This window comes from Strix aluco, chromosome 7 (assembly GCF_031877795.1).
Source record: "Strix aluco isolate bStrAlu1 chromosome 7, bStrAlu1.hap1, whole genome shotgun sequence".
Taxonomy (NCBI): Eukaryota; Metazoa; Chordata; class Aves; order Strigiformes; family Strigidae; genus Strix; species Strix aluco.
The window spans coordinates 31373764-31398982 of NC_133937.1; the positions used below are offsets into that span (position 1 = coordinate 31373764).

General features: G+C 39.2%; 1 protein-coding gene across 5 annotated transcripts in view; it reads left to right on the top strand.

Annotated features, from left to right (window-relative positions):
- VTI1A (vesicle transport through interaction with t-SNAREs 1A) overlaps window positions 1–25219 on the top strand; it is a 277183-nt gene that overhangs the window by 215039 nt on the left and 36925 nt on the right. Inside the window, exon 9 of one of the 5 annotated variants that reach the window (XM_074831280.1) lies at window positions 10005–10126. The exons of the other annotated variants lie outside the window; for them this stretch is intronic. Coding sequence (XP_074687381.1) covers window positions 10005–10035 — 31 coding nt within the window. The 3' untranslated portion in view covers window positions 10036–10126. Of the gene's footprint in view, window positions 1–10004; window positions 10127–25219 lie in introns of those variants that run through there. 5 annotated transcript variants of the gene reach the window in all.

The following is a 25219-nucleotide window of genomic DNA, read 5'->3' on the forward strand; positions in this document are numbered from 1 at the left end:
TCTGCCATTTTCATGTGAGGTGATTTATATTTGGGTATTCTCTTAAGTGGATATCTTGGGTGTGAAGGAGTGACAGTGCAAAGACTTTAAATTTAACCTTTGTTGGAGATATAAGCTGAACAGCCAAACACTGTACTGAGCCAACCGTTCTGTGGCATCAGCTCTGCCACAGGGACAGAAATGTCATGCCAAGGGGAAGTGACCAAGGACTGGCATGGCAGAGGAGGACAGTGAATCTGAAAGGCAGCTCAGGGAAATTTGTGGCAGAGCCCTCAGAGCATCACCAGAATGAAGAGCTGTGCAAGAGCTCTGCAGTCAGTGTCACAGGCCCATTCATGGCCGTGATCAAATCACAGGTCACCCACATTGTTAGGGACCACATCGGAGCTTGTCATGTCTGGGTACCACACTGGTTCTGGTTGGATTACTAACAGTGGGGGGGGAAAAAATGTCTGGAGTGTGGATGAGCCCTGTGTATGTGGGAGTGAGGGACCCAGGCTGAGTTTCCACCCTGAAAACTGCAGAAGCAGTTGGGAAAGTCAAGTGCAGTGAGATCTCTGATAACCAGCACAGCTCCTCCTCCTGAAGCCATTCGAAGACACGCAGTGGGAACACTTTCTAAGAGAGCACTTGCAGTCATCGTGTGTTTTTTGGACACCATATCAAGACCAGAGGCTGTATACCTCTTGTGCTGTAATTTGTATCTTAATGGTAATGAATTGGGTTGGGACCTCTTGAGATAGACATGATATTCCTGTAACAATAAGATTCTAAAATGTTAATTTTTTCTGTGAGATTTGAAGGTCAGAAAAGACTGTTGATGCACTTTGTATACTGTTGATATAACTTATAAATACTGGCTGATATCTTTCACAAAAAAATCTAATTTCCAGATTTGGGGTTTATTTTGTTATGAAAAATAATGACAGTATGAAGGTGGCTCTTTAAATATCTTACAAAAGGACACAATAGTGCTCCCTGTGCTTGGACAATGTATTTTTTTTTACTTTCTTGGGAACGGTGGCGAAAGGAAGAGGAAATTGAAGAGACATATAAAAATGTCAATTCTAGTTCAAAAGTTACACAAGCAACCACTCTTGACCAAGGCGTTGAATTATAAAGTTTGATATTCCATAAAGCTAAATAATTGGAAGTAATGCTGCCAATAAAAGACATTCATTTATTTACTCGAGGTGCTCATTGTTAGCACTAATAATACATTTCAACATATTGAAATTGCCAGATAATTCTTTTGTGACTTTTATGCTGGATGATATTGTTATTTAAATGAACCTGCAGACCGCACTGTAATGAAGAAATGCATGTTTTGCCTAACAGTTATCAACCAGCATTCCAGCAAAATGACAATTTTTACCTCCATTCATTCTGAGGGGAAGCTGGGGGTCACTGTTTTCAATATGGACCTTTTAAAAGCCTTTCAGCAGTGAATAATTATAAGCTACAGCTTCTGAAATTACCTGTATTCACTGTAGGGAAGAAGAAACTTTTATCTTTTGTAATGAAGTACACTTGCTCATTCAAACTTTGTAAGACTTCCTTAAAATGGCAGTTGCATTGTGCTGATTTAGTATGAGGTGGAGTAATAAAATAAATTTATTTTTAAATATACGATACCCTTGTTTATTCAATTTTACTTTTCTCGAATTTTGGATCCATCTTGTCAAATAATACAGATGGAAAAAATGTGAGCTCTTGTGTAAATAACCTTATCTGTACAAATTGCTGTTTACTAAAACAAATGTTACTTCATTTGCAGTTTCAAATTCATTTTGCACTTTCATTTGAAGATTGGGGTTTGAAACTGTTTTGGTCATGCTAATTTTTCTATATTAAGTTTAGAAAAAAGATTTTCTTTTTTATAGTTCAAAACTACGCAGAAGATAGGGATTGGAAATATGGCTTGCAGCAATGGGCTTTGGACTTCTCTCTTTGTTCTTAAAAACAAACAGGTTGGCAATATTCATTGGTGTAAAGAAACAGAAAAGTCATTATTTGGGGAGTAATTTTAAAAAAACGATATACAATAATTTGTTAATTATTGCCAGAAAAAAGCATGCAGCTTTACTTCTGAAAATGTACGTTCCGGTTAATGAAAAACATTACCCTGCAGCCTCTGTGGGATTTTTTCCACTTGTAAAAGTGTTTGGTTTTTTTTTAAATGAAGAAACTGATCCCACACTTTCCTAAATGGGATTTTTAGGCAAGGGCTAATTCAAGCCTCACCCTCAGACAATGAGCAAGCACAAAGTTAAAGGTTGAGAGTTTTGCTTTTGAATTCTGCATATTTGCTTTTAGAGTAAAAATACCTTCTTTTTTCTTTTTTAACTAAATGGCAGATTGCAAATTGGGTTGATTGTTTCAGTCAAAGATGTCTTTCCTGTACTTTGAACAATTCAGAGACTTTATTTCCCGACTCAGAAGTCATCTTTCCTGTCCTGTACAGCACCAACCCACTTCTGTTAGCAGCATTCAAAAACCATTTCATCTGTAAAATAAAACCTAGCTTTGTAAATAAGATAATTTCACAGTAGCTAAAAGTTTTAATCCTGCCTATGAAGCTGTTTAGACCGAATGATGCTGCTCTATTATTTGTCCAACAAGGGTGGGAGAGGAGGCAGTGGAAATAGCAACCTGATAGTTAGATGATGTTGCTATTAAAGCTGTGCTTTTTTAACTCATGGTAACTGTATTAATGGATGGGTAACCAGGTAGTTTGTAGCTCTGTATGTCTATCACCCAACTTGCTAAATATTTATTAGACCAGAATTTTGCCTGTGTATTAGTCATATTTAAATATGGGCTGTATGTTCAGTACTCTCGAGAGTCTGACCCGTATTTCATTCAACTGTTCAGTAAACTTTCTGTCTTCTGTCCATGTACTCAGGCTCTCAAGCTATGGTAACACATGCAACTAAGTGTCTAGAAGAGCACACATAATCCTTATTATATTTCCAGCAATTTTTTTGTGCTATGAAATAGTTAGGACCAGGACCATTAGGCAGTGTACAAATAATAGAGCAAAGAGTTGCCCCCTCCAGAGAATTTACATCCAGATGGCCGAGGCATATACAGATATTTTCTCAGGGTAACAAGTTGCCTCATGTCAGCTAACAGGAATATGCATTCTCAGCAAATGCAGAGTAATTCAAGCTGATTTAGCCCTTTCTCCTGTGATAACTTTTAAACCCAACGACAGGAGACAACAGGTGGATATAAGCAGGTGGGGAAGCACAAGGAGTGAATAAGAAGGTCAGCTTCATAGGTAGTGGACTCAATATTGCAGCAGCACAGCCATTGTCAAGCTTTTTTTCTGGCATCAGAGTTAAGAGGAGGCTTGAGAGGGGATTTGAAGGAGGATAACGAGGCAGCTTTGTGGACATGAACAAGGAGCTCTACCCAAGCATGGGGGCAGCAGGGGAGAAAGCACAAAGATCCTTGCTTGAAAAGGTAACAAATGGGTGATGGAGCCTACTGTCAGGGGCTAACTGGAGGTGGGAGCTCTCCCCTCTGGAATAAATGAATGAGAATAGGTTGGGAGGGGATTAGGCTGAGAATGCTTTGAAAGAAGAAGCAAGTAGATTATGTTTATATAACAGAAAAAGGGAAACCACAGCAAAGAGGAGTAACAATGGTCAAAGTGATGAGCAAAGAAAATGCCAATATCAAAAATATTCTTCAAGCTTTTCCAAAGCTGCTCTTTCAATAAGCAGAAGGAAGAGGTACATTGTAACAATGGCTTTGTATGCATCCCCATCATAACCAACTCCTCACAGTTGCTTTCTGAAACTCAGGAATTATAACTAGAAATTTTCTAAGCCTGGCATCTACCTTTGAGGTGAACAGTTATATTGCCTGAGCCAGAAGAATTTTCTTGTTCTTTATTATAAGGAAATAGGACAAAAGTATACTTTGTTTCTGGAAGCAAAAAGTCACTGGTCTCTTTGTTTTAATTTTTCAAGTTATTACAAGAATGGACTCATTGCTTTGTTGATTTGTCATAATAATTTAAAATTCAGCTTTACAGATTTCTCAGTCTGTTAAAAACACTGGTTTTGTTATGTCCTCAGATGTGCAGTTTTCATTATTCGCTTCTGAAAAAAATTACTGACTTTTTTTAAAAGGGTGTTTACTACCAGGCAGTCTTATAGCAAAGCACATATCTGTCCTTAGGCAACCATATTCCTCAAAATCTGAAAAAAACCCATAACTGAGGGTATACTGTATTCTTATATGAACCATCTGTTGTTGATGGAAAGGCAAGAACAGATGATCTGAACCGGCCTGTTAGTGCAATAGCAGCATAATTCTGTCCTGGATTGGAGAGCCAGGATTTAGCTTGACCTCAACACTTCTGTCCTCTGTGCCACTGGAGACCAGTGGGGTATACTGGTGCATCCATCCTTCTTGGGAAGGGCACAGCCAGCACTACTGCTCACATGGCCATTGCCAACTCGTATCCATATTGCTATGTTGAAGGTCATTCCTTAAGTCTTTTGTTTTTGCCTCCTGCACAGAAGACACATCTGCAGTTTGTTAGCAAGAGAAAATAGAAAAGGTTGGTGTCAATGCTGCTGAATGGATGAATTTAACAGTGAATAGTAAACTGTGCTGGGATGTTTCAATGCCAGGGTGGCCTTATTACTGTACATACTTACAGAGGATTTTATAATCAGTTGCAAAGCTGTATGATGGTTTTGACGTGTGACATATATACAAGGGTGCACTAATCACTGATTTAATATAATGCTTAGCCCTGTTGTGAACACTGTCATTTGTGTAGTGCACAAATCATATTAAGCCAACCACCAGCTATAATTTTGGAAATTGGTGGAATATTCCTATAAAGAAGCACAAAGGATTGTAAAGATTGAATAAGTTCATTGTCTTAGTGACCAGTTGGGGAGGGGGAGGCCGTCCTCTTTAATTTTTTCTTCTTTTAAAAATACTTTGTGGTTCAGCAGCACAGACACTGCATATCTTTGTATCCCCAAACAGTCACCATGTTAATAGCTGTTTGCTAGCTGTGGTCAGTTAATTTAAAAAAGCTGGCACACTGGTATTATAGGTCGCAATAGATTATTCTTGAATCAAATGTAGTATTGTTGCTTCAAACCAAACCCCCAGCCATGACAAAATTCATTATAGCTCTTAATTTATAATAGTGTTTGAAAGGATGAACCTGAGATGATATGAAAGGAGATTCAGTTTCTTAAAATTTTCTCAAGCCATGCACCATCGTGTTCCCACTTTGCTCTTGCTATATGTGTAGACTCAGGAAGGGTTACTGTTGGTTCGGGAATCTAGCACTTTGTTTTGTTGCAAATATGAAAATAGATTATAAAATGTTCACTGACATGATGAACATGGTTGCAGTCCTAGAATATATTTCACCCCTGAATGTATGTTATATACATTTCTATTATGCACATAAATGCAAGGGAGTCAATCTAAAATATGTTTTATTCAACATACTGCAGTGGCACAAAAACTCCAGGCCCATCCCTGACTCAGTCAGTCACTGGAAGCCTGTCAATGCATTGGAGGGTAACTAGGCTCTCAAAACTCACTTGTCCTGCAATAGCCATCATACTCCAGGTGTTGACTGATATGCCAAGTGGCATCACTCTCTGACAAGAGCCTCAACTATTCTTTTCAGACTGAAATAAAGAGTCTGGGGGGAGCTCAAAAGCTTGAGAGGCAATTGCTAGCTGCTAGAATAAAAAGCTGAGTTGGGACACAGCAGTTTCCCCACATTAGTGGCAGTGAAATATTATGGCTTCCAGTCCGGTGTGAGCAGTGGGTTTGAGAGATGATATGCCCAATCTCCAATTCTCGTTTTTGGAAAGTCCTGAGTCCTGTGGATGTTATCTGATACACCCACATGCACAGATGAGCATGGTAGCACTTCAGGGTTGATAGGGAGAGATTTTTTTAGACTCCCTAAGAAAATCAACCATACAGCACTGATGTTGTTCCCTTTCCTACTACATTTGACAAAATTAGAGTTTCTGGTCAAAAGGAGAGAGAAAGAGCAATATACAGATCTAGTGTCCATTGCCCTTTTCTCATCCATCCAAATAGTCACAGCCACAGGCTGTGTCTAGGGAAGCTGTGGGGGGTGGATTCAAATGTCTACTGCTATGAATAACTTGAATTTGAAAATTAATAATTACAGTAGGAGAAACAGAGAGGCCTTCCCTGGAAGAGTAAATAGATAGAAGATTCAGATGATGTGTGAATTGTTAGTCTTCAGTTTGAATTAGGGAACATGATCTTGATTTTTCAGATCACAGGGGACCACAGTAATTATGGAGCTGTTGCCTTTTCTGGACTGGGACAAGTATGTGCCCATTTCTTCCCTGGTTTATCATATAAAAACAATTGGTTTGCAAGCTGATGGTGGGCTTGGAAAATTCTTGTAGGATGAGAAAATGGATTCCCAATCATTGCCATGTTTGAAGGTCAGAAAATTACCCTGTGCACCTCTGGACGGAATATTGTTTGCCATGTACTTGAAAGTCAGCACATACTTTACCTATTCAACACATTAAGCAATGGAGACATAGTCCTATCACAGGACTTAAGCATCTGTGAGGGATACAGAAGTAAAATGTATACCAATTTAACTCCCCATGTTTGAATTCTAGATGCACGTAACTGGCAAGTATTATGAAAAGGAAAAATATCAGTTCTTCAGGCCAGTGAGAAAATTCTTTAATGGTGAAGATTTCTGAAAACAAATGGATTGCTTCCATGAGGAATTTAGAATGAAAAATGTGATAAGTTATAGTTAGTCATTAACATTTATTGAGCATTCTACTTATTATTAGTGTTTCGTATACTCCTGGTTCAAACATTTCTTGGAAAAAGAGTGGAATAAGTGGGGTAACACTAACCAGATGGTCTTGTATGTGGAATTTCTAAAGCTTTTTGTGTACTTTATGTCAAAGATAACAAATCACACAGGTCAACAGCTAGTGTCAGCTAGTGAGAAATGATTGTACATTTGAAGGAAGAAAAGCTCTTGAGGTCTTAGTTGCATTGGTGTCAGGGATTCAATTTTGTGATTTTCACATGGAAATGAAGATGTTTCCAAGTAAGGCACACTGCAGAAGAAATGTTTAAAGAGAGGTTTGTTTAGATTCCAAAAACTAGGTTATCTTAGACACATTTAGGTTTAGGACATCTCCTTCTTGCTTTGCATTTAATTATGTTTCTATTTTATCTTTGGCATCTGCAGAGAATAAAATATAGGAATTATTACGAATAGAGCTAGCTGATGAAAAATTAAGACTTTGCAATATTGTTTCTTTATATGCTGTTCTTAAAGTTAAAAAAATCAGAAGGAAAATCTGTGGTAAGTTTTGCTTTTTGATAAGTAGCTTCATATGCTTTAACATTTTGAGAGTCATACACTTGCTAAGAATATCTGTCTGATCTGTGGCTTATCTAAGTCATCCATCCCTCTAGTATCTTGCCAGGTCACTGTAGTCCTGCTGAAATATTTTAATACAGAATTTCATCCAAATAAATAAATAGTGTATGATGGTGCCATCTATAGCCTAGGCAGCTCAAGGGATTAGTAATTAGTTATATAGCCTTTTACTTTGGGATCGTTACTTAAGATCAGACTCAGAATGTCACTTCTAGCCACGGGCTTGGCAAGTTGAAACAGTGGTTTCTTTCTGATCCTTGTCAATGAGGTAATGTCTAAGTCATCTGGGGCAAAGTAGAAGTAGAAACTGAATTATAATTTAATTTCTAGAATTGATTTCTCAAACTCATTTTTATGTAAAGGCAATAGGGCAACTTTTTAACTACTGTCTACCTGTTCCATGAGTACAAATGAAATCAACTTCCAGATACATTAACCAGAAAACTTTCATTACCATTACATCAACGAAAGGAGACAAGTGTGACATAGTTTCAAGTATATATGCCAAAGGTTGTTGCATCACAGAAAACAGCAGCAATGGGATGAGCAATTCAGAGATACTGATCTTTCTTTCATAAGACCATCTCCTTCTTATAGCTCAATAAATATATCTAGATAAAGATCCAGGAGCCACGAAACAGAAGTGCCCTTAAAACCGAATTGTTTACTTATGACCAGCTTCTAGACAGACTTCCAAGAAATGAACCATTCTGGAGAGAGCTTTACATGTATGCAGTCGTGGTCTTAACTTTTTGGTGTAAAGTTAAAACCTCAACAGCTTTGTTAGAGTTCTCATGTTCAAATCAATCTTGGGATTAGAAATTAGTTTGTTCCTGCAAAAGAGAACTTTTTAGTATTTCTGCTAAGGGTAAACCTTCTTTTCAAACACAGATGACATTTACCCTTTGAATAACTCCCCAGGCTAGGATTGTCTTGTCTAGAAGACACTTGCTGTTAGTGGCAGAAGAAATTTCACTTTTGACACATGTACGGTGAAGCAATGTAGAGGCTTATTCAGCATGGCATCTTCTATAGGTGAAGTATCCTTAAGTATTTTTCATAAGTGGTCCCATTTTCTAGAACCAGAGTTGGAGGAGGAGGAGGAAAGATGAGCTTCCTGGTGAAATTAAAGCAGATTCTTATGGACCAAATAGTGTTTTACTAATCATGTTAGCACCACTGACTGTGAGGCAGGGTGGATGGAGAAGTGTGGGAGGATGGTATTGTGTGTGTTGTGTTATTTGTAACGTGAATGGTATTTATGTGCTATCTATTTCCATTGTCATGAAATGACCATGCACAATGCATTTATGGGTTCTCATTGCAATGACTGTACTCATCATACCTTACTTGCTGAACATAAAATGAAAGTGTTGCTTTCTAGTATGTGATAGTGCACTCTCACAGAGGCAGAGAGCCTATGTCATATTTGTTAAGCGATCAGTAAACCTACCTGGGTGACACTCACTCTTTCAATTTTGTGAAAAGCTATAAAATGTAAAGGGATTTTCTGAAACAGACTTTGAAAGAGAAACAGAGAAGAAAACAAGTTTTGCCTTGTATTGTTTTAGGTCTTTAAGTCATATTTTACTGATAATTTTAGATTAGTGGTAAAGATTGGATCAAGAAGTGACATGTCCTCTTTTCCATTATGTACATTTGTGAATAGTATTTTCTGTTGTGCACTTACATCTGTGCATGTATGATTTGGTTTATATGTGTGCACACTTGTGCAAAGGTGTATCTCTAAAGGTGTTTAATTTTTGCTTATGATGTTAGATGTGCAGTTCTCTCTCTCTTATATCCTTTTTTGAAATGTTTCTGGGATATATGTATAAAAATAGGGCAAGAGAGACCCTATTTTGTCTATAAAATGCCTGTCACATTTACCTAGTGTTATATTTAGACTGGAGCTGAAAAAATCACTAAAACAGGTACACGAAAGCTCCTGAAAGTAATTTAGTATGAGAGTTGATGCAGAGCCAGCGGCTCGCTGTTACAGTTCCTGGTCACTGACTAATGCACCGAGCTCCTCTGACGTGTGACCCGTTGACGTTGGCAGCTCATTTCTTCTCAGGCTGTTGCAGCACTGGCCTCTCCTCCCTAACTATCACAGCCTGCGCCTTCCACGCACAACACGTGCACACACGTTCCACTTAGCCTCGCCCAGGCTGTGTGCCATCCCTTGCAGCTGCCTCCAATGTTTATTCCGTCTGGGAAATCCCATCGGTCCATGGGGAGAGGACTCGAGCACTGGGTTTGCATCTTGCGGGACCAGCAGGCAAGAGCACAAAAGGACGGTGCAAGTCCAGTGCTGCTCTGTTGAAGTCCAAGAACAACTCAGCTGTGGACTTAGAGAGAGTGGAATTGTACACAGGGAACAAGTTTGCTGTATAGTTTAAGTAAAAAGACAATTTTGTTTAGTTCAGTAACTCAGTTCAGATGACTTTACAAAATGTTATAAAGTTTTGAGGTACTGCAATAAAGGATCAGACAACAGACATGGTATTAAATGATTAATTGACAGGTATTTGTTTGGATTTTCTAGGGGTGGCCCACAGCCTGGAGGCTCTGCATAAACCTAGGAATAGGGCTATCCTCTGCCCTGAAGAGCTTACCTTCTCAGCTCTGTTTCCAGATGTAGAAACCCAGTAATCCTGACTGAACGTCAGAAGTAAAAATTTAGATTGGGATGTTTGCAGTGTGAAATCTCTTGCTGATTTGAGCCCTGATCTTGTGAATACTTACAATTGTACTTATTGTTATGTAGATGCATACTCCCACTGAGTACTCCAAGTTGTATACATAAATGTTTTCATAAGTCTTAAAGATCTGGTTTGGTAAGCACAGGCACAACATATGTAATGCACAATCTCAGCTGCTTCTGAGATCCTGAATCTCTGCCTGGAAACAGATATAGCAAGCTTTAATATGAAACCTTTCTAGATTAAGTTTTTAGTATTATAAACTTGATTTATGTGTGTCAAGAACAGTTGGTTGAGATAAGTTGGAAGAAAATGTATCCCATCCATTAGCAAAGAATGCAATAATTAGGAAAGGAAGAGACCTGGCTCAGAATGTGTGATGTGACTCAGAATTCTGTCCTCGAATCATTATGCAGACAAAAAACCCCACCACTCGCTTCAGTGCAAGTTTTGCATGTGTAACAGCTGTCACAGTCAGACCATTAATCAGCTGAACCACCACACAGGTGGAGGATGAGAAACCACCTTCTGTGCTAGAGGTTGAACATAAAAATTATTTTTCATGGGGTCCGTCTGTCTGTGCTGCTGTAGCAATGCAAATCGCCAGTGTAGATCTCTTTCTTCACTGGCATAAGAAGTTTTTGTACAATTTACTCTTTCAAGCATAGAGGAAAAAAAATATAGATTGTAGTTAAATGCTAGAGACCATGATTTTGCTCTAAGATGTGTTTCTCCTGCTAAAACTATTGCAACAAAGACACACATATCTTATTTTACTTGATATATTAGTGTACTGTGAACTCATATCAATTGCACACAGTTAGTTAGATAAATAAACAGCTTACTTTTGATTGTGTGTGTTAAAGTACCCCAGGTTATTTTGCTAAATGATGTCATTTATCATTCCCTGCTGTGTATAATGACTATTTGTGAAAACTGAGGGTTTTCTTTTCTCTTCTGTCCACCCTCAACCCAAAAAAGAAAATAAAAAATGTAATCAGACTAAGCACATCCCTTGAAATATAGACACTTTCCACCTTCTCTCTGTTTGCATCATGTGAAATGGCAAGACATCAAATGATACAAGGATATGTAATGTGACAATAAATGAAAGATAAATTAGAGGAATATTTTTGGGATAAACTGTTCCTTATTCAATTTGGATGATAAGAATTTAGTCTTAATTTCTGACATACTCATTTTATCAGCTAAATTTCCTAATTTGTATTATTACAGATAATTACCCACACGTATTTATTCTTAAAACTTTATTTGTTCAATTAGAAGGTAGATTTCAGCCTTTATCTTTGTAGGTAGCTGATCCAAGACAGTTTTATGTAAATGGCTTAATTAATTGGTACCCTTCAGTTGAAACAGCAACTTACAAAGGAAGTAATCCTTTTCGAGTGGCATAAGCTGTTTAAAAAAGGCAAAAAACCCACAATACTTTTCTCAGGCACCTTGGCACACAATTATAAGTTATTTGACAGAAGTAAATGTAATAAACTGCAAGGCTTCTTCCCAAATCATGTCTTTTCTATGTAATTAAAATAACATCAACCTTAAGTACATTGGCTCTGTAGTCTTCAAATCTACATTATTAAGAGACTTAATTATGCAGAATTACAAAACTTTCTTATAAATGGTTCAACATGTTGGTGGTAAAGATGTGATCTGTGTGGCCTACTTATTAAGTTTACAATCTCTCTCAAGCAATTAGTTGTTTCCAAGTGTTTGGTGTGTTGCTCTCCCTTTCAGGCTATCCTTGGAAAAGCCACACAGTGCTGTTTAGAGGATGTGGTGACAGGACTTTTTCTTACGGCCGTCTGACAACAGCACTGATCGCTCCAAGTGACCGTCTGCCATCAGTGCTGCTGTTGCTGCAGCTGGGCTTGCTGGTTTTCAGCTACAAACTGGTGTCCTGACATACGGGCTAGAATGAATGAAAGGGAGTTTTGGGTATTCTCTCTCCTCCTGTCATGCACCAAGGCCCGTTTGTTGTAGAAGCCAAGTCTTCAAGCACTGTTTTCCCCGGTTCCATACTACTCTACAAGAGTAAGGGGCACTCCATAGTGGAATTAATTTGTAAAGCCCAAAAGAGGGTTGCTGACATTCCCATATGTGATGGTAGATCTCTGCCTTTCCTCAGCAGATCAAAATGGCCTTGATTCTGAGTGTTTACGTGGCACAGTGTGGACCTCTTTCTTAGTTTTATGCTTTTCCTTCATAAGAATGGTGGGAGAAATAATATATGAACCTTTTAAAAACAACCAATTCTTCATGTCATTGATAAGGGAAATTAAAAAATACACACTGCACCCACTTACCTCCTCTGCTGCTTGCTGTTATACTTGCTTCTGAACTTCATACCAAACTGGTAATCCTGGGGGAGGGGGGAGGAGGTGAGTGGATGAATGCATACATGTCTAGAAACGTGGCAAGTTTTCAGTAGAGATGCTCCTATGCTGTCCTCATTATTGTCCCATTTTATTTGGCAGAGTGACTCTTTTCCCCTTAAATGTGCAAGGGTTTAATTAATACATTCCAGTTGTCAAACCCAGTTCAGCTTGATGAGCAGGAGAGTGTAGAAAAGCTAGATTATTTGTTTGCATCACTAGGCAATGGGGAAATACCTCCTCCATTGGTTTTCTTTGCAAGTAGTGACAGCAGCGTTCTGACAGAGACAAAGGGATAAAAAATGTGCTGGAAGGACTAGAAGAATTAATTTGTAATAGATAATTGGATCTGTATGGCAATGATACGAGTTTGGAGGAAACTCAAGCAGAATAGCTCTCTAGGTTTTTATGTTTCACTCTCTTGTCAAAATAGTGTCTGCATGGCTTATGCATTTTAGTTTAAATAAGAATATACATATCTCACTTCCTTATTTAGCTGTCCCATCCATTGTCTGACAAAGGTCTCATGCTTATTTCTATTATTAGTTAAAACTCAAGAAATAAATGTTGCTGTTTGTTGGAAAAGTGGTGCAGTATTGCTGTTACTTTCCTCTCTTGCAAAAGTTAATTTTACTCTTGCACCAGCCTCTGAGACAACTGTCTTTTGTGTTTTGCAAGCCTCATCTTTGCTGACTGATCCTACAGCAGATCCTCAGAGAAGGGCGTAGTTCAGTGTTACAAGAGATTGTCTCATTCATTGGAAGCATGGGTCCGTCCTGTGAGGGTATTGAATGTCAGGATTGAGACATCACTTGAGTTCAGTTCCACATAGAGCCAGTGATGGAAGCAGAATCTGTGGGGATGTACTCCCAACAACTCCGGCTGCTAAGGTGGGCTGATGGTGTCTGTACCAGTTGCAGATTTTTCAGAGTTGTTGAATTTGTCCCTAAATTTATCTAGGTGTAGTAATCAAGCCTAGAGGTCAGAGATCACCATGGCTGGTAACAGAACAAATAACAAATGGTGCTGGTGTGTTATTTAAAAAAAAAAAAAAAAAGTTTTATTGGAGGGTGATCAACATTGTTCCCCTCCTTTTAAAAAGGTGTTATGGGTGATCCCTGAATTTATAAACCTGGGAGGCACCTCAGTATAAAGAAAGATGGTTGAGAGAATGATTAAAGATCAAGTTATAAAGGACCTAGATGAGGATAATATGATGGGGACAAATCAGCACGATTTCTATAGCCTGTCAGATTTCTTTGAAATAGTTAACAAATAATGGATAAAGGAGAACCAGTGGATATAATTTATTTAAACTTTCAAAAGGGTTGGATAAAGTCTTTTAAAGGAGGCAATTAAGGAATCTTGCTAACAATGGGGTAGGATGTAAAGTCTTGTCATGGATTTAAAACTGATTTAAAGACTGAAAGTTAAAAGTAAGATTAAATGCCCGTTTCTTACTGCTGGAAGGAGACAATAATGGGTGTTCAGAAGTGGGGCTAGGAATGGTAGACTTTGGGGTTTTTAACGTATATATTTTATTAAATTGCTATTGTGCATAGACTATAATTAGGTAGTATTCCCTAGGAAATACTGTAGTTTAGTATTAAGGATCTGTGTTATACAGACTGCTCTAGTGCTGTCATGCACTAGAGGAAAAGGAAAAGAAACAGGAAAATAGAGTGAACAATAGCAATAACGCTTCCCCCAAAAGATGCTTCTCCACTGAACAAACGTTATCTGCTCATTGCACCACCTAATCTAAACTAGTGCAGTTCATGAAACATACCAGCCCTGATCCAAGAACAAAATCAAATTTCAGTCTGAAATATCCAGAGAAGTTTTGTCCAGCCTTTGGTGAACTCGACACATCTGCCTATTTACTTCAGTCAGTCTTTGCTGCAGTGCATCTGTGATCTCTGCTGGTGCTGGCATCAAGGCACTCCATGGCCAAGGCAGCTCTCGCCTCAGGTAGGACTGGGAAGGAGAGCAGAAATTGTAGAATAGCTCTACAAACTAGGCTAGTTCAGACAACATAGTTTTCAATAAGATTTGTCACAGAAGAGGTAAAAGAAATCTATGCAGCAGAAATATGCATACAGTTAGAGTGAACTTGTAAGCCCTGAATCTGTCATAACTCATCAGGCTAGTGACACTGGTGCCATCCCACTCAGGTCCATGAGGACACCTCCAGGTGCAATAACTGAGAAAGAGATGGGAAGTTTTGCTCCATGCGGGGTGTGTCCTTATCTTCAAGAGACTGTCTGGCCCAGATAACAGCTATCCTCCCCCATCATCTAGCAAAGATGGAAGCATTTTCAGAACAATTAGAGATGTTGAGTAGGAAATTCCAAATGAGAAAAAATTAAAAACTGTGATTATTTAATATGGGGAGGAGAAGGGTGATCAGAGGCTTGCACTTACTCTCCTAAAAGTCAAAAGTCACCTGTATTTAATGGATGTGTGGAAGGAGAGGGTGTGGAGAACACTTTTCTCCCCTCGTAGTAGGAATCTCTTGGCATTGCTGCAGACAGCCAGTTTTTAAATCTTGTAGCAGGATGCATTATCATAAAAAGTATCGTGTAACAGAGTTAGCTAAGGTCTGCCTGGTACTGAATAATACCAAATAAAATCACTCATGGTAGTCACTCTACCCCCTGATTTCTGCACTTCCAATTTAGTATGCTCCTGATGAATGAGGCTATCAGGAATGAAACTGAATGCAGTGGACTATATTTAAACACGGTAGCAGAATGATATTTTGATGGTTAATTTCTTTGATCTTCTGTTGAATTTAAATTTGCCTACAGTGGTTTCCCAGTTTCAATTAGTACACAAAACAAACTTTGCGTATTTTCTGAGATTATGTTCTTCATTATACGTTGCTGTAGTTTTATGTGTTGTTGCCAAGAAATCTGCTTTTGACAAATTGCACAGGAGGCATTTTGAGATTGTGATGGAGTTGATTGAGTTTTGGCCAAATCCTGTACACTTTTATCACTGAAGACTGAAATACAGATGCTTGTTACACTAAAATATATAGAATTTGCTTTGGCCCTGAAAATCTGTGTCACGTTTTAAAATAACCAATTTGGGTACAATTTGAGTTAAGTGGCAAGTAAACAATGCAAATGAAACTGTTTTGTTAGCTAGAAAGTAATTGAAAATCTGCAACTAATTATAAATTGGCAATGTACAAGTCTCCAGGAAGCTGAAAGGAATACTTCACTGATATATTGTTTAGCTATATTCAAAATTAACTTACCCTGCACAGTTTGTGCAAGAGATTTTGTTGCTTATTGTAACTTTATTTTTGAAAAATGAAACAACTAGGATTTCATAAGAAAAAAAAAAGTGTAATTTTAAAATCAAAGATAACTCTCCTTATGTTATATGATTATTTTTTTTTTATTTCACATGGGCCTTGAGCTTCAGCTTTTGTATGTAGGTTTGAATTTCTTCAGTGTTCGTCAGTATTCTAAGTTTTGATTGGCACCTTCATTGTGTTTTTCAACTCATCACCTCAACACATTTCTCGTGCATTAATGTAGCTGTACAATACCTTTGAGAAATAAGAATGTGTTGTCACATACAAGAAGAAATTCTTTGCTTGTATTTGGTTGAAAAAAGTGTGGGATTGGCTGGAAAGCATCTATTGTCAATGCCACCTAGATCTGTAACACTAGGAGCTAGTCAAAACACCCAGATAATTGTCATGTGGATTTGTGCTGCCAGAATGTGTGCCATGTGCAGACGTCAGGTTTTGGTGAACATCAGCTTTTGTTGTTGAAGAATTATTATTTAATAGGACCGTGTAAATACACAAGTTTTTTAAAAAGAGAATAAATCAATGTATTTACTACAACTCAGTTTAGCAACTCTTGATGTATATAACATAAGTCAAAAAGCATTTCACAGAATTTGGAGAAGGGAGGCGGCTGAAAATATTGGTCTTAGAATGCTCTGAAATATCCTTTATCCCAGAGCAGCAGGCCATGCTGGCAGGCTCAATACTACCTCTATTTTGGTCTTGTCACCAAAAGTCCCAAGAGTGTCCACAACAGGTAGGGACCCAAACTCTGTCCTCCTGCTAGAAATAAACATTTCAAGCTTATCCATACTCAGAGTTGTTCAGATAAGTTGCAAAAGATGTAAAGACTGGCAGGCTTTGGGGAGGAAAGGTAACACTGCAGTTACTGTTGTGTTATTCTGTATTATGCAAATGGACAAGCAAAAGGATATAAAGATTAAAAATTGCTTCCTTGATTCAGATAGAGTATCACCAGGAAGAGCCACAGGGAGAACTCTTGACTTACGGTGCCAGGCTGTCATCATTAAGTTGTATTCACCCACTTTGCAATTGCCTTCTCCGTATAAAGCATTTCACTGATATGTACTCTCCTTTAACAATCTTTGACTCGGAGAAATTTCAGACTTGAATTTTCTACAGTCCTGTGCTGTTCCTTCATAAACCGGTGTTGATTAAGTGAATCGTACATTCTTCCGATACTAAATTTTTAACATAGTCTTGTAGTCAACAACTAGTAGAGATATCTTTTGAAACTTCTGAAATACCGTGTAGAAATGGTTCAGCACTGTTCAGTGATACAGTGTGGGCTCAGATATGATGCTTGAAAAACTGAGGCGGTGTTTCCTAGTTAGTCCCGTGCTGAGGAGATCTGGGCAGTCTGTCATTAAAAGGAAAACACTTCAGCCAAGGTGCAGGAATAAACCTCTTTTCTTTCTGCAGTAAACATTTCCAGACAGGTCAGTCTCACGGTCCTTGTGGAAGTAGCTCCATTCATGCCATTTGGGACTCCAACCTGTGAGTACAGGTTGCAGGATGAAATCCATAAATACTAGGCTTAAAAAAGCAAATCTGCATCCAGAGCATTTTAATAAAAAGTTAGCTTGGGTCATGGGGAAGGAGGGTATAAAGCACTGGGGGAATGGAGAATATGAGTCATGGCATACAGACTGAAACAAATCTTTGAGCACGAATCACAATATAAAATGTTAAGGGCTTGATCCTGCCTTTGGCTATGCTGGTATGTATTGTTACATATCCCGCAAAATCGGCTGCTGTTACATGTTACGTAGTACTGTGCACCCACATAACTAACCTCTGAGCTCTAGATTTTCATAGTCTTTATTTTTTAAATCCTATAAATGCTGCTGGACTTGGCTTTTTAGAAAGTTGAACAGATGCAGCAAGATTTTCCTACACTTCCTACCCCTTTACAATCCCAAATAATTAGTGGATGTGTTGCATCTTTCAATAAAGACTTCTTAGAGAGCTGTTTGGTGAATAAGGCCACACAGAATGTGTCATTGTTGCTGCTGCAGGTTTTGAGTTTATTTGTATATTATGGGTACTGTATACCACATAATAATGAAAAGCTATATGCTCTGGTCTGCTGGTTTACTACACAGTCTGTGTGATTACAAATTGTTTGAATAACAGTGGACTATTGAAACTCTATCCAGATGTGCATGTTGCTAATTATGGGAATACCCACAAAGGCGGATTATCTCTTTTGTTACCATTTCCAATGCGTTTAAAAACAGGAAAGTGAAAAGCATGTAGGCAGCAAATAAGAAGTAGCTGTACATGTTGGAGATGAAGACTTTTCATAATTAATTCCCAGGGAAGAAAAACTCTTGACCTGGCAGAATGCATTTCTGGAGTGTAACCAGATGCAATTTAACACACAGGAGAGACATCCCAAAGTGACAGATTCTGAAACAGTCTCAAAACAAAAATGGCATAGCTTCATTCACAGCAGGGAAAGTCCAGGTAGAGAAAGGCTACCTGAGGAGACCAGTGGTAGGGAGGGGGGAACTGAGCTATTGTAAGTTTTCTGGCATACTTATTAAAAAATATTACAATAATATGATATGAGATTTTGGAAGGACAGGCAGGGGAAAATGTGATCTTGTCTTTCCAGAATTTAAGTAGTTTTCATTTAATGAGCTAGAGCACTGTCCAGAGGGGCCTTTAGGAGGAACAGTTCTTGGAGTGTGAAGAACTCAGTGTGTTTCCAGGCACCACACTGGGATGACAATGTTTTCACATTGTCTTCCATAAGTGCCATCTCCTGGCTTTGGACAAGAGACAGACAACATCATGTCTAATCATAAAATAACCCTCGATCACTTTGTCCGTTCGCTTCATTTCATGAGTTGCCATGAATCGCATAGGAGATGAAATAGAGAAGGTAAGAGGAAAAAATGCCAGTGACAGAAATTCAGTGTGGGATCCAAACTGTTTGAGAAAAACATAGGAACAGATGAAAGAAAGGGTGTTGAGTTGCATAGCTACCTGTCTCCTTAACAGCTTGTGATGAGGAGATAAGTAGTTTAGCAACATTCACTCAAATTTAATTTTTTTTTTTTCTTTTTTTCCCCAAAAGGTGGGGATTAAACTACAGAAAGTCTGGCTTTTGCAGCTTCTCTGGAAGAGAGAGAGGATATCTGTGTTCAGACTTAACCCCACTTTGTACAGTTTAATTTAAATAAAAATGATGAATTTCCTCCTGAGTGATTAATAGACAAGTGTGGTGACATACAGGAACTATGAGCTTGACCTTCTAGGTAAAGGATAACTGCTATGTTAAGTTGATTACACAATTTCCCCTGAATAAGTTGACAAGCAGTGAGCATGGTTTCTGTGACTTCTGGTCTTGTAAATGCACACTTACAAGTGATTTGCCTATTCCTCTGAAGCAAGACTTGTGTTATGTGACATGTGTTAAATAAATTCCAAATGGTCTAATGTGAGATCTGGAATCCCAGCAGCCGGGGTCTGTGCAAATGGGCTGGCCTGCCAGGGAATTGCAAAGTGTGAAATACTCTGAACTGGGACCCCAACTTATCAGAGAAATTTCACATCCTCTGAACATCTCAGAGGCTTATGAAGCAGGCTAATAATTTTCCCTCCTGCTCCTTGGACTTGTAGACTGAGTTCTTCTGTGTTACATGGAGTGAACCTTGCTTTCTTTTCTGTCAATGTTTCTTTCTCCCCCCAAAATTGAATGTTTCGAAGATGCTAAAACTATCCACATAGCGCGCTGATAGGGCATTTACATAGATACAGAATCAGCCTGCATGCCAACTAAAACCTATTGCATACTTCTTTTTTATCAAGCTTCAAAATCTACAGTAGAGGACAACTGTTGGCATTCCCCTGAGCATGAAAAAAAGGAAAGGAGTATTGATGAGAAAGCAGTCATCTCCATAAATTGCTCCTGTATTACACATGCAAGATTTCTCTATCAGAAGGTATGCGAGGAGGGAACCACTGCAAGGAATCACAAGTGTCTCTGCTGTGGGGTGCAAATAGACTGTCTTCCCTTGCCTGGTGTGCCGTATGAAAATAGCAAGTGAACTGGTGAGGAAGCAGCTGCAATGCAGTGGCAAGGACTCTGCATGGCAGAGCTGCTCCCACATGTGACATGGAGTGTCCCCTTCACAGGCAGGGCTAGCAGAGGGCTGTGGCCCGTTGGCCACGTGACAGATGTGCCACTATGTAAGCTCAGTAATGAAGAGTGAACAGACTGCAGGGGAAGGTTCATACAAAGTAATCTTCATTTACTTAAAAAGAAAAATGCCGCTACTTGACTTCAAATTATTACTTTGGATCAAGCACATGCTAAAACCAGTTTCAGAAAACTACCTTGCCCAGTGCTTGACATCTGCTTTCCTCAGGGATCTGAGCACCTCTGACTCACTCAGTGAAGAAATGTGCTGTAGAATGATTTGGATTTGAAGGAAGAATGTCACACATGCTGCCTCTGTGGTTTTCCTTCACTTGGGGAGGTTTAGACACTCTCTCCTACCTCTCAGGAGGTCTAGTGAGCCATAAAACAAGCTTCCACATCCCATGGAGATCCCTCACCATATGTGCTGCCTATGGTCCTAAGGTCCCTATGTAAGTAGAAGAGCTCTCTTCCCAGCAGGGCTCTCCATCTCCAGCCTACTCCCAGTTTTTCTTTACTTCCCTTCAGGCTTCAAGCAGTGCTTTGCAATAGCTGGATCAGCACCAAATTCAGCCTATGTCCAGCAGAGTCCCTTTGACCCATTCCTGTCTGATTCAGCACATATCCAGTTTCCCAGGAGTTGTAAAACTCAGTAAATCACCTCCCACCTGCAAATCCCAATCCTCTGAAATTAGGGTGTCTCCCTTCAAAATCACTGGCCAGGTTTTGTTTCTGTAGTTTCTTTTTCTGTGCTTTGGAAAGCAAAGTACTTTGTCAGCAGGTTGGTGTGCTCCGCCCACAGTGAGGCAGTTTAATAACCCAAAACTTGAAACTCAGGACACTCCAACCCTGGTCAAGTCCATGACCCATGGGCTCAGAAGTGAGCGGAAATTGCAAATGCTACCTTTGCAGTGATGAATCATCATGGATAACTTTTTTTCCTCCCTCTCTCTGTCCTTTGCATGAAGAAATTTTTTTTTTAAAGGATTCAATTGAAATATTGCCTGTCTCTTCCAGAAGGGAGGCTGCTGAAAAAGAGATGATCTTTGTGTAAGGCAGCATGCAATACAGTAGGTACACTAGGCTGTCTTGTCCTTTCTCTGTGATAAGCACTACACTGAAGTCTACTGTCATTTGTGTGTACGTGTGAATATCTTTCTGTAATGGAATAAGAGTGTTTGCAAAAATGGCTACTGAAGTGCCCAGCCAGTACACTTACTCCAGGAGAGTGACAGGATAAGAGAAGTGGCAGAAACAAAGATAGGAAAAGAGATTTTTGCACTAACAAGTGTGAACTGATAAGCTTGACCTGTATGGGAAATGTAGAGAATCCTTGGTGCACTTGTCAGGCCAAAATTAGCCATGCCAATTTGTTTTCAGCAACACTGAGCTATGAGAACCCTTTACTTATTTTCTCATTTGTGGAAGAAAACTGCTGGCTCACTGCACTCCACTTATTCCTAGCAAGCTAACTCACTTAGGCATAAATAACTTTCCTGGGTGTTGAAGGCTGGGGTAGGAATCAAGAGGATCTATAGAGATGGTTGGGGAGGTGTTGTGTGGAGGTTTTATTGGCCACATGGATAAGTTATGTGTGTCATCCAAACTGAGTGCCTAATCACCTCTGACATGTCATCACAACTGAAACATGCTCAGCAAGGCAAAAGGTAGGGAAGAAAATACATATTTCTTTCTCAAGTTCTCACAGCTAGGAAACAATCATCTCATTTTTCATCTTCCTCTAGGGTAGGTGTTAGAGCTGTGTCTCTGCTGGGGAATGGTGGCTGTTTGGTTCACACAGGAGTCAAGTGTGGTGTTTTAGAGAAGAAAATTTGAAGCACTGTTTAGCAAGTAAGCACAGCCTTCTGATTAGAATATCAGAATAGAGTAGTCTGTACCTGATTTGTTTTGAACAGTTTAGAAAAACTGGAAGCTAAGGAGGCAAAGTCTGCAGTAAACAAGAGATTGCTGAGGCTCCAGTTCTGTTTGTTTATTTAACTAATTCTTCCTTGTGGGTACAAGGGAAGAAAAGATGATTTATGAAGTACTGGCTGGCATACAATGATAGTCTGGGTATCAATATGAAAAGAAAATGTTGGTGCTTAGGTGAGAACTGGCAGCTTTGGAAGTCAGAAGGGGCAGTGGTAGCATCACTGGCATGTCTTCTCCAGCTCTTATGTCAGAGGAGGTTGCTTAGTTGTAAATCAGTGGAGGGTAATAAAAAGGCAAGTGAAACTGGTCTTTGAGTTGATGAAAGAAAGGAATCTCAGAAAGGTTACCCCCATAGAGGAGGGAGACATAATAGAAATGAAGGATTAGAGATGGTGGCTCCAAAGATATCATGGGGAAATGAGCCTTTTGGCTGCTGAGAATCCAGCAAAAAGGAGGCCAACAGCAGGAGCTGAGTAAATCAGACACCCTGCTTTGAATGAACGCAGGAGGGAGTGGAGAGAAGCAAACTAGTCAGGGATGAAGATGAGACTTGGCAGACAGAGCAGTGATTGCATTAGGCATATGCAAAAAAAGCAAAGAGAAGAGAGAGTTCGTATTAGCTTATCAGAATTAGATTCCACTGGGGGTAAGGAAATGTGATTCAAGGGATTGGTTGTTAAATTAGGATTTCCTCACATAATTTTATCAGATCTCACATCATCAAGTCAAATCTGTTTCCATTTAAATGGATCTTAACAGATTGTCAAAACAGGCATTGTACCTAACATGGCAATAGGAGCAAACAGTGTGATCTAAGGGTGGAAAGGAGCCATTCTAGGCTAAGCTATGATTTTTTTTCTTGTTTTTCAAAAGTATCCCAGGAAAAGCATTTTCAAAAAAAATTCCCAGACAGATTTTTGCCTCCTTTTTGGCTGGTTACATTTGTATTCCTTGTACATTCCTTGTATTCTTCTTTTGTATTTTTTTCATCTCCAGCTCTCACTTCTCAGAGCACAAGGTGATACAGAGATATCTCTATCTGCAGCAAGAGGCAGTGTGTCATTACGGCCTTGGAGGGAGGCTGGCCATGTGGGAGATCTCTTCCACGTCACCATTTTCCTCCATCTGTGGAACTAGCAGGGTATGACTACAGGACTTTACTGAATAGAGTCTTGGAAAAATCTAGCTGTAAACTCACAAAGCCTGGCTTTGTGTCCAGAAATGGTGTTTCCACACAGTATATCTGATTTCCATAACTGTACACTCTTCTAAATACCAGCCAAGGCAAGCCCGTGTAGCCATGTTAAATTCCTTTCTTTTCTTTTTCTCAAATCAGTCAATTTGTGTAAACTTCTAAACAGACAAACAGACACCACTTTGACCAGAGAGTCAATGTTGATTGTTACTAATTACTTAAAACTTAAAAAAAAAAAAAAATATAAGGCCAGGTCTGTGCTGCAGATTTCTATCAGCACAGCTGTTCTGGTCAGACTGACACCTCTCAGTGAGCAAACACTACACATGTAGATGCAATTATACCTCGAAATGGTGCTTGTTTTGCTTGTGGGGATGATTTTACTATACCACTACAAAGAGCAGATTTGCCAGTGTAAGTTTACACCGCCCCAGGAATGCTTTGTCTGTTTACTGTGCTGGTATTCCTTTATCAGTAAGGCATTTGCAGTGTAGACATGGTCTTATTTGGAGGGCTGGTTTTAATCCTGACACATGCTAAAGTGATTACACTGCTGATTGAGAACTCAATAGAAGGACTCCAACTGATTTGCTCTGGATCAGGGCCTGAAAGGAGAGGAATTATCTTGTGGTTTGAACACAGGGGTAGAAGCTCCTCGTGCACATCCTGGGTTTGATACTGACTTCATTTGTCTCTGCCTCCAAAATTGGGGGTGTTAGGGAATTTGTCTTATAGAAGTTTTGTGAAACTTAGTTGTTTCATGTTCCTATTCCAAGACACAAGTAAAACATATATCCCCAAATGGATATCCAAAATCTTTAAAAAAAAAAAAAAAAAAAAAAAAAAATTAAAGATCTAGCTAATTCTGCAGCTGTTCCAATGGCACAAAGTGCTGTTGCAGTGAAGGCCCTGGTTCTAGGCCAACCTGTGTGACTGCTTTGAAGAGGCTCGCCTGCTTTAATGAGACATGTATCACAGTTTGGTATATGTTGCACCACCACATTTCCCATGGGTGTTTCCTTGTAGCCCCAATGCTCTTTCCTTTTTGTATTTACAGTATCTCTGTTTTAAGGGCCTTGTATTTACAGGGCTCTGTTTTAAGGGCCTTAAAGCTCTTGGATGTCAAATTCAAACAAGGAGGAGCTACATCATGGGGACCTGTGTGCAGGGTGTGGGGCTTGGAGGTCCTGAAATGGGTGCTGCTCCTTCTGCAGGACTTAACAACTGATGGCTGAGGACTCTAAATCAGAGAGAGCAGCATACAGGAGGGTATTTTCCCCAGTGACTGTAAAACACTGATTGGTATCACTGCTGTTTCACGCCAGACCATGAAGCAATATTAAAAAGGAAAAATCTAAAGCAGAGTTCAGATCAGTAGTTGCCATGTCTTGTGGTAGTCTAGCACATACACAGTTGGTGGAGACACATCCTGCCTTCAGATTGTCAACTGCATTTCTGTGTCAGCCTTTTGCAGAGGTAGTGTCAAGCAAGTTAAAGCTGAAGAGCATTTTCCAGTCTCTTCATCTCATCATGCACTGGACTATAGACTAAGCAGGTTCCAATTGGGACATATGACACCCAACTGGTGCCAAACATGTGAGATCACACCAAGGAGCAAATCCCTGCATGAAGCAGAATTAATGGGAAATAGGTATTACTCATCGTATTCCTTTTTATAAGTAGTGCATCCTTCAAAAAAACATATATGGGAAATGGAAAACTAGCGTATAGAAGAGAAATCTTTATCTCTAAGAGAAGCCAAGTTTCATTTTTTTTACGGTTTAATATAGAATTTTTGGACTGCTCTTCACTCTGTAATCTACTATCTGTAGCTTGCTTAGTCTGTGGCTCTTTTTACATATATTCTCTCGACTGTCATCTATTGGCGCAGGAGACAATGTCAAGAGAACCGATTTCTATGACAAATTAGTGCATGGAAGAAAGAGGTTTTTTTCCCTGGTTGTGTGATATGCCAGAATGATTGATTCCAGGAAGACCCCTTAAAATTCCAAGGAGTGCTTCAGAGATCAGAGCATTTTGATACTGGCCAGCTTGAT